The sequence below is a fragment of the Rhamphochromis longiceps genome, linkage group LG7 (assembly GCF_057381845.1).
Source record: "Rhamphochromis longiceps isolate RC_006_pf linkage group LG7, R_longiceps_female_GT1.1, whole genome shotgun sequence".
In the NCBI taxonomy this organism is placed as follows: Eukaryota; Metazoa; Chordata; class Actinopteri; order Cichliformes; family Cichlidae; genus Rhamphochromis; species Rhamphochromis longiceps.
The window spans coordinates 30975909-30985665 of NC_140563.1; the positions used below are offsets into that span (position 1 = coordinate 30975909).

The following is a 9757-nucleotide window of genomic DNA, read 5'->3' on the forward strand; positions in this document are numbered from 1 at the left end:
GAGTCCAGATGCTGCAGGATGAAGTGTAGAGCCATGTTGATGGCGTCATCTACAGACCTGTTGGCTCTGAATGCAAACTGCAGGGGTCCAGGAGGGGGGCCGTGAGGGTCTTGAGATGGGAGAGAACTAGGCGCTCAAATGACTTCATGACCACAGATGTCAGAGCCACAGGTCTGTAGTCATTTAGTCCAGTGATCCTAGGTTTCTTGGGGACAGGGATTATGGTAGAGGACTTGAAGCAGGCAGGCACATGACACCTCAGCTTCACTACTGGAACTTTAACATTATGCACTCCATACTGTACAGTAACGCCACTGTTTTGCACATGTCTCACTCTGTATATTTTATTTTATATATTTTATTTATTGTTTACTCTATTTAATTTGTAAAATATGTGTATACACACACACACACACACACACACACACACACACACACACACACACACACACACACACACACACACACACGTAGAAAAATATTTAGTATACACATCCAGAAATGCATATACTATTATATATTGTACATATATTTATTAGTTTCAGATGTAGCCATTCTTGTATTTTGCTTGTTTACATTATTGTATTTTGCACAACTCTGTTGCTTGTGAAGCTCGCACACAAGAATTTCACTCACATGTGCTGTACCAATGTACCTGCACATGTGATGTGACAATAAAAGTGATTTGATTTGATTTGATTTGACATGCCTGCAGTGAGGAGTTGAAAATGCCAGAAAACACTGGGGCCAGCTCATTTGCACAGTGTCTGAGGGTGGCAGGAGACACGCCGTCTGGGCCGGGAGCTTTTCGAGCATTCAGATTCTTAAACTGCTTCCTCACACCTTCTTCATGAATATGAAGAGTTGTGGTGGGAGGAGGTGGTGTGAAATCCTCTTTTGTGTGGGGTGAGGAGCGGGGTGTTGTAGGTGAAGTGTTTGAAGGTGGTGATGGCTCTATGGAGGGGGGAGAGGTGGGGGAATTAGTGTCCAAAGTGTCTCTATTGTTATTATTTACGTCGGTTTTCTAAGAATTTACCCTTAAATAGGGCTAAACCCTGGTGAACAGTTATTCACCGCCTTTCTTTAAAAAAGGAATCGAAAGGTCAAAAACACGTTTTCAGTGGGGATCCTTTGAATAATTTGTCTCTGTTAAAATGTGTCTGGTAGACGTAACTTTCAGGTCATAAAAGCTTTAACAACAACTTTAGATCATTTTGGGGTAAAGCATTTGTTTTAGATCTTGTTAGAAGCACAAACACTGATCCATTACTACACACATTTTCTTTTTGCTGGGCAGCACTAAACTCATCAGTGGCTGAGATTGTTAACATTTTAAAAATTAGTACCAGTCATTACATCACTCCTAAGGATCCCCCTTTCTTATTTGGGAGGTGTGATGGGATTACAAAATAATCTTATTTACATACTGCAGAGGCTGGTTGATGGTGGGTGGGGTCGGGAGAACCTAAAATCCTGTTTATTATTATGCAGTTAACCTCCAGCTTTGCTTCAGTACGGTACTTAACAGCCTCATTTGCACAGTCTCTTTGATAAAGTACTTTGTGTATTTCTCTGGCGATTCAGAAACTGGGTAATAAAGCTTTTAGCTCTTAAGAAGACCTGGGACCGTCATTTAAGTTTGAAATGGGACAATAAAAGAGTGGGAAAGGATATTTAGAAACATTCAAATACTTTCCCATGATGCAAGGGATACAATTTCTTCACTTTAAGATTGCGCATTGCTTTTATTGGACACCATACAGATTATATACAATACTGCTGTATAAGTCTTATGTACATATGCCATCGTTTTGTAATAAAATTCAGGAGTTTGGGACTACAATATATGAAAATATATGTGATGCTGTTTTCCCTGCGAGGTGAGACAGAAATATACTAAGATTCTGACCTAAATGACTGATCTGACAGTGAAGACTAAAAAACTAATTATTTAGTTTTTCAAATCTGATGACTGGTGGTGGGAGAAGGGGAAGAAGGTGGCTTCCATTTTTGTTGTAAAACAAATGTTTTAGAACAAACATGTTGAGGTTTCCATTCTCCTCAATGTGCACAGTGGAGTCCAGAAATGGCAAACTGTTGTCTTTTGTGTCTTCCCTGGTGAACTTTGTTTTTATCCACAGAGTTGATGTGAACAGTGAAGGATTCTACTTCGTTGGTTTTGATTTGTGGATAAAAACATAAATTTCAACACACACTCAGACAAAAACTGGTTGATCCCAAAGACAAAACTCCTAAACACAAATTTAATAATGTAGACTGTACAATGTAGTGAGGAGTGCTTAGACCTCTACATTGGAGAGACCAAACAGCCACTTCATAAACGCATTGCACAACAAAGAAGAGCCACCTCCACGGGACAAGACACGGCTGTCCATCTGCATCTAAAGGACAAAGGTCACTTGAGGATGCCAATGTTCACGTTTTGGACAGAGAGGACAGATGGTTTGAAAGAGGAGTGAAAGAAACCATCTATATCCACTGTGAGCGACCATCTTTGAACAGAGGCGGGGGTTTACGACACCAACTCTCTGCCATCTAAAATCCAGTTTTGAGATCCCTTCCCAGACGCCTTGACGCCCACTCACATCCAGCCATTTGACCTCAGGAAATTACTTGATAGGATGGGGCTAGGTTTCAAGATGAGCTCATCCGAAACCTTGGCTGATTGTGACCACACCCGTTTTCACACCTTGGCTCCTGTGATTAGGTAGAGGATCAATAGGGGCCCATGACCCTCTTGGGTACACTCCCATAGGGCTTGAAATCTGGGACTCTCCACCAGTTGCTCTTAGGACTTTTTATATATTTTATTTATTGTTTACTCTATTTAATTTGTAAAATATGTGTACACACACACACACACACGTAGAAAAATATTTAGTATACACATCCAGAAATGCATATACTATTATATATTGTACATATATTTATTAGTTTCAGATGTAGCCATTCTTGTATTTTGCTTGTTTACATTATTGTATTTTGCACAACTCTGTTGCTTGTGAAGCTCGCACACAAGAATTTCACTCACATGTGCTGTACCAATGTACCTGCACATGTGATGTGACAATAAAAGTGATTTGATTTGATTTGAACTGAAGAAGGTTCTCAGATGAGAGGTGAAACGTCTTCAAGAAAACTTAAAGAAATTTAGATGCTTTTAATTCCAAGCTCCTTAGACTACAATGACCTAGATGACTGAGAACCTTCACAGACAAACTTCAGTGTTTGTTGTTGCTGTTTTAAGTATAAAAAAAAACCACGTGAATCATAAATTAGCTTGTTGTTTCTTTTCTTTCAGATAGATTTGAATAATGATAATAGCTCTTTTATTTCCCAGTCAAGTTTAGTTTCGATGCATGCTTTAAAATAACTGCAGAGGCAAGCAAATGGTTGCTGAGGGGGTGGCAGGGAGCTCGCAGGAAATCAAGAAAAGCACTTGAAACCGGCTGAAAACAGAGTTCTGATGGTTTTAATGTGCAGAGACCTCCATCAGCATGCTGAGGGTATGTGGCTACCCTGTAATAATAATAATAATGTATTAATACAACCGCCACACAGAAGCATAGCATTTAATGGTGAATTAACAGATCGACAACATGTTTAATTTTAACGAATGGAAACGGCAATCACTACAGCTTCTAAGTAAAAGTTATAACATTATGAATAAATACAAGTTGGCGGAAGTGAATAGGCTAACAGTGAGTTCCTTTGTTTACAGTTATGAAAATAAGAGTTCTAAATAAACCACTGTGCAAGTTTCAAAGCTTACAAATATATTATTTTTGTGACATGGTTTCATGTTTGATGCACTCAGGAGGATCAGGAGAACTGGAATTCCCACCCTGTATGAGGCCATGCATTATGGCATGACAACACAGTTTCGGAGAGGCCACTCCACTCCTCTATGCCCCCCACCCCGACAGACTTGACCTTTCTGAATGAGATGCTACAGACGAACCCGGCCTTACGAGATTGGTTTTTTATTTATTATTTTATTTTCTTAATATTTATTATTCTTTTACTGCTTATTTTTCATTTGTCTTTCTTTATTGTTGCTTCTTTTGGGGTTATTTTTACTTTTTGCCAAGCCCGCCCCCACATTAGCATGCGGGGCGTCGCTGAGCTCTAGAGGTGACGCCGTGCGCAGACGCTCCATACGTAACTACGTCGCGGACACGGACAGGATGCAGCGGGATAAGACAAGCAATGCCACCGGGGCTGAAAAGTAAGATTAAATCTATTTATTTTTCAATTTATCAAACGGGTTTGCTTTAGTTTGTTTAAGCTGCATTTGAGGCGCGTTCTGTGTAAGCCTTGTTTGATGTTACCACTATAAAGTCTCGTGAATTTTCCTTTTGTCCAGGCCCGACCGGGAGGCCGCCATCATGTCGAAGTACTACGACGGAGTGGAGTTCCCTTTCTGTGACGAGTTCTCCAAGTACGAGAAAATGGCCAAGATAGGACAAGGAACCTTTGGGTGAGTAGTACAAAGCAGGCTGGTTGTCTTACTGAATCTTTAGCTGCTTTGCGAATTCCGTATAAACGCCAGCTGTGTTAAGGCTAGCTGTGCTAACTGCTAGCCGCACGGAGTGAATGAAGAGCAGGTAAACAACGGAAGTTTCCTTCCTGTATTAGTCCAGCTGCTTATTAAGGAAGGCTGTTTCGACATGTTTTTTAAAAGGTATTTGGTTTGTAAAGTTGCAAAGCTTTCATGGGCTATGGTCTTCTGCGATCAACTGAAACAACAGGGCACCGAGATATGGCACCGGAATAATTTGTGACTGGCTAAATGAGCCACATGCTGAAAACCAGGCTCACTCATAGAGCACCAAAGAAGGCTTTGCGTTGTATTCTCAATGAGTGACATCTCTTCTCCCCTGACGTGGAAGAGAGGCAGCTTGACCTCTGTCCCGATGAGCTGATTCTCCGATGCTGTGCCATGCTTTTGTGAAGTGGGTGTTTATTCTAGGGCTGAGTATCGTCACTGATTTCTAGAATCGGTTTCAGTGCACGTTAGCATATGCTACTTCCGGTGGGGAAACTCCTGTAGGGCGCTTCGTTTCCGGTGTGATATTCGCGTCTTGTTTACGGTCGGGTTTGCATCTTCCTCTGCCTTTTGTGTGCTACCGCAGGTACCTTTGACGGTGCAAAACGTTTCGTCGACATTGTTGTGTTTGTCGGGGGAGAAAACTTACAAACATACAGTGCAGCACTTCAGTGATCAATGTAGCCATTCTGCGGTGTCGTCATTGTCGATCTCCTCGGCGGCACGGAGGAGATCGACAATGATCTACAGCCGATCGGGACGCAGAACACAATGGACTTTAAAAAAACAAACAAAGCATGCAAAATTGCACTAAAAGAATCCGCTAAATAGCGAAGGACCACTGTAATTGTGAAGATAAGTCACAACATACCCTTCGTAAATACTAACATATAGAGATCCTTACCCGCAATCATTCATGTATTCTTTTTTTTAAATATCCTGTGGCTTTTTTCCCACGGTTTGTTGACATGCTGTGTAGATGTGTACTGACATCGACTTAACAGGGAAACATCTGGCTTTGACTATTGTTCACCTGTAGTTTGAATGCTGAACATTTGCCTGTTTAAATCACAAGTACTGTCACTGTACAGAGATGTCTTCTGCATGCAGTAATGCAGTTCTGCTTGTGCTGAGTGATGTAAACAAACAATCGATCTACGCTCTTCAAACATAAAAATTCATCATTTGATTTTTTTTATGACACAGCAATGGTGAGTGTTCCCACCCTCTGCTCTTTGTAACTTAACGTAATGATTTTTGAGTCCACCTTTGCAGTAGCAATTGACTTCAAAATAAAGCTACCGGAAATGTACAACCCTACGCCCGGTCTTAAAACAGGAAGTTAGCATTTTCTCGTGCACAGGGTCTATTTGATTAGATCCACGATTCGATTCCATTTGAGTCTGGGAAATTTTGTCTCAGACAGTAAGAAATATTATAATTCTGATTATTTATCAGTACATGTACATATTTTTATATCTATAAAAAGAAAGCTGACACCTGTGAGACTTGATCAGAGGTGTAACTATCACAGCAGATGACTTTGTGTCAAAGTAACAGAGCATAAAACACAGAAACACATGAAGGAGATTTTCCTGGCCTGTCTTTTTATAGCAGTTAACTACCTTAAAATATTCTGCAATAGAACAAAAACAGAAAACCATGAATCAACATATGAACATTACCTGATGCTGCTGAAGTGAAGCAGAGCAAAGTTACAGAAGTTTAGTTAGAGAAACAGCTAAGCATTTTGCATAATTTTAAAAAGTTTAAATTTCTTCAGTATTAAACAGCAGAAATGAGGCTTTCTTTTTGGAAGTCAGTTGAATAAAAAAAACCAAACAAGCAAAAAACACAGCGGCTGACAACGCTGCACATAACGGTAGACTTGTGCATAATAAGGAAGCAAATAACGCAGAAAACAGATTTTTAGATTGGAAGAGACGAAGAGAGCTGTGCATGAAGTGTCATTTTATCGTGGTGGGAGCAGAACAGCAAAAGTAAGAGGGGATTCATGATGATGTTTATGTGAAGCATAGTTTGGATCTTCTTTTGCTGCTGGTTCAGTATAATGTGGTTGGAGAGAGACAAAGCCTACAGCTGCAGAATCTAGCGCAAAAAAGATGTAAACACAGAGCGTGGACCTGCCGATGCACCAGAACCTGTGAGCTGTTGGCTTTCAGTCCAGACAGGGTGTCCGTGTATGTGCCGTCAGGTCAGAGAAGCTTACGTTTTTGGTGGCTGTCGAAATTTTGTGAGGTTTAACCTGAGATTCTGGAGTTTCAGGCAAAATACGTTTATATTTAAAACTTGATTCAGGATTGTAATGAATCAATATCATTTTATTCAAGCTAGAATTGATTTTAATCGGAAAATCGATAATCAAAACCCACCCCTAGTGTTTAGTCTGTAAAGGTCTAAGTACTCCTGTTGTTGTTCACCTTTGTCTTTGGGATGAAGCAGTTCTTGTCTGAAGTGGACTGAGATCATGTCTACCACACAAATGCCAGCAGTGTTGTTTCTCTAGCCTACTATACATTAGGCTATATACTGTTTGAGTCGAGTAGTTTAAAAAGCCGACTGTTCTAAAATTTGTCTTTTGTACAGGGAGGTGTTCAAAGCGAAGCACCGGCAGACAGGGAAGAAAGTTGCACTGAAGAAAGTGCTGATGGAAAACGAGAAAGAAGGGGTAAGAAACCAGAGCATTGGCGTCATTTAAAATCCAGTGTCCTGAAAGTTGGTGTGGATGAAATATAACTGGTTTTCCTCCACTTTAGTTCCCAATCACAGCTCTGAGAGAGATCAAAATCCTTCAACTGCTCAAACACGAGAACGTTGTCAATCTGATCGAGATCTGCAGGACCAAAGGTTTGTGTGACACATCTTTGTGTGGATTTATTTCAGTTAGTTGGGGGTTGTTTTTAATTTGCTGTTCTCCTTTTCAGCTACTCAGTTTAACAGGTACAAAGGCAGCATCTACTTGGTGTTTGACTTCTGTGAGCATGACCTGGCTGGGCTGCTGAGCAACGCCAACGTGAAGTTCACGCTGGCAGAGATCAAGAAGGTGATGCAGATGCTGCTCAATGGGCTGTACTACATCCACAGGAACAAGGTTAGACTCTCAGAGACACAGTGGGTACTTTAAACCAAAGGAAATTCCACTGTCAGAATATTAATGGGGATCTGTTGTTCTTTGCTCAGATCCTTCACAGAGACATGAAGGCAGCCAATGTGCTCATAACCAGAGACGGCGTCCTGAAGCTGGCCGACTTTGGTTTGGCTCGAGCCTTCAGCCTGGCCAAGAACAGCCAGGGGAACCGCTACACTAACCGCGTGGTGACGCTGTGGTACCGACCTCCAGAGCTGCTGTTGGGTAAGAAAGAAACAAAAGACTTGTACTCAAACATAGTCACAGGTATAATCAGGAAAAAGTAGTACAAGTAAATTTCAAATGTACTCCTGGTGCAGTTTTTTAATTTCTGTGTATTCTTTGTTTTTGCAGGTGAGCGAGACTACGGGCCTCCAATCGACCTGTGGGGCGCCGGCTGCATCATGGCCGAGATGTGGACACGGAGTCCAATCATGCAGGGGAACACGGAGCAGCACCAGTTGACCCTCATCAGCCAGCTCTGCGGCTCCATCACGGCAGAGGTGAGCCTTCATTCTTCCTCTCAGACTCTGTTTGTTCTGTTTCTCAGCTCTGTGTTAACTTAACTAACACTCGGTTCTCCCATCAGGTGTGGCCCGGTGTAGACAAGAAGTATGAGCTGTACCAGAAGATGGAGCTGCCCAAAGGTCAGAAAAGGAAGGTGAAGGACCGCCTCAAAGCTTACGTCAAAGACCCGTACGCCCTGGACCTCATCGACAAGCTGCTGGTCCTGGACCCGGCACAGCGAATCGACAGTGACGACGCCCTCAACCACGACTTCTTCTGGTCAGACCCGATGCCGTCAGACCTCAAGAACATGCTCTCCACCCACAACACGTCCATGTTTGAGTACCTGGCCCCGCCTCGGCGGAGAGGACACATGCCCCAGCAGCAGCCCAATCAGAACCGGAATCCGGCGACCACGAGCCAGACAGAGTTCGACCGCGTGTTCTAAACCAGGTTCTTGACGCTTGGCAGTCCAATTTTCCTTCCAGACGTCTGTGGATTAACTGGGAGCAAACGTTTCCTCCTTGTCTTCACTGCATGTTTGAGGCAAAACTTCTTTTTTCTTACAGCTACTCATTTCTCTGTGTTACAGAGTTATTTATGAAGACAGTGTTAAAGTTTTATTTAAGACACACTTACAAGGACACTTATTCTTCTGACACAAAGGGACGTGCATACCTAAAATAAAGTTTTCGTTTTTTTTCTCGTCTTCCTTAAATGTACCTGGCAGCATGTGGTCCGACACATGTGTGGCCTGACTTGACCATCAGGATGTGAAGTGACTGAAAGACTGCAGTACCTCCAGCAGGGGGCAGCATCATATCGCTGTATATCTTTATACAGCACATGTACATAACGTTTTATACTCCAGCATCGCTGAACAAAAGTGTTTTTGAACTGTGGGCTGGGCCTGTGCCTGTAATGTGAAATTTGGGGTCAATAAAATATTTTAAACCCTATCTGATTCCTGATCTTTATTTAAAAAAATATATATATAAAAATTTTCTGTTTAACAGCTGTAGCTGTTTTAGTCTGGATGAAAAACCAGATGTTGTCTTCTGTTTTATACACACTCACAGAATACCACATCTGGTTTTTGGTAATGTTGTCAACCAGGTTTGAAACTGATAGTGTGTTACATGGGTCCAGGATCATTACTATTTCATTATTTTTAAATGACTTAATAAAAAGTTATTTTATTAACTTTTTCAGGGAAACAACACATTTATGTGGAGATCTCCTTTATTACATAATTTTCTCTTAGATTAATAAGCTTTCTGGAAATTTAAAAAGTGCATTGGTGTGCAAAAGTCTTAAGTCATTTCTTTATATTTTTCGTCCAGCCAGACTTTAATGAAACTTTCCTCAAAAGTGCTCTTGCAATAGTTGTCCCAGCTTTCTAAACTTCTTTCATTGGTTGCTCTTTCACCAAGCCGGGCATCTTAACTCGAGGGATGAACCTGTGTTTTGTCCAAACTTATAAGAAACCCTAAAGTTACAAAATCTTTAGGTACTTGGATAATAGCAGCCTG

At 41.5% G+C, this 9757-nt stretch overlaps 1 protein-coding gene across 1 annotated transcript; it reads left to right on the forward strand.

Moving 5' to 3' along the window:
* The first annotated feature begins 3846 nt into the window (after positions 1-3846).
* On the forward strand, positions 3847-9184 carry cdk9 (cyclin-dependent kinase 9 (CDC2-related kinase)). Its single transcript, XM_085413336.1, has 8 exons — positions 3847-4249; positions 4388-4501; positions 7178-7259; positions 7348-7438; positions 7516-7682; positions 7772-7943; positions 8073-8221; positions 8308-9184. The coding sequence occupies exons 1-8, from the start codon at positions 4209-4211 to the stop codon at positions 8671-8673; spliced, it is 1182 nt and encodes a 393-aa protein (XP_085269462.1). The 5' UTR covers positions 3847-4208; the 3' UTR covers positions 8674-9184.
* The last annotated feature ends 573 nt before the right edge of the window (positions 9185-9757 follow it).

Coding starts and splice junctions, on each gene's coding strand:
- cdk9 (XM_085413336.1), top strand. CDS start 4,209: ATGCAGCGGGATAAGACAAGCAATGCCACCGGGGCTGAAAA. Junction 4,250..4,387: donor AATGCCACCGGGGCTGAAAA/GTAAGATTAAAT, acceptor CCTTTTGTCCAG/GCCCGACCGGGAGGCCGCCA. Junction 8,222..8,307: donor GCGGCTCCATCACGGCAGAG/GTGAGCCTTCAT, acceptor TTCTCCCATCAG/GTGTGGCCCGGTGTAGACAA.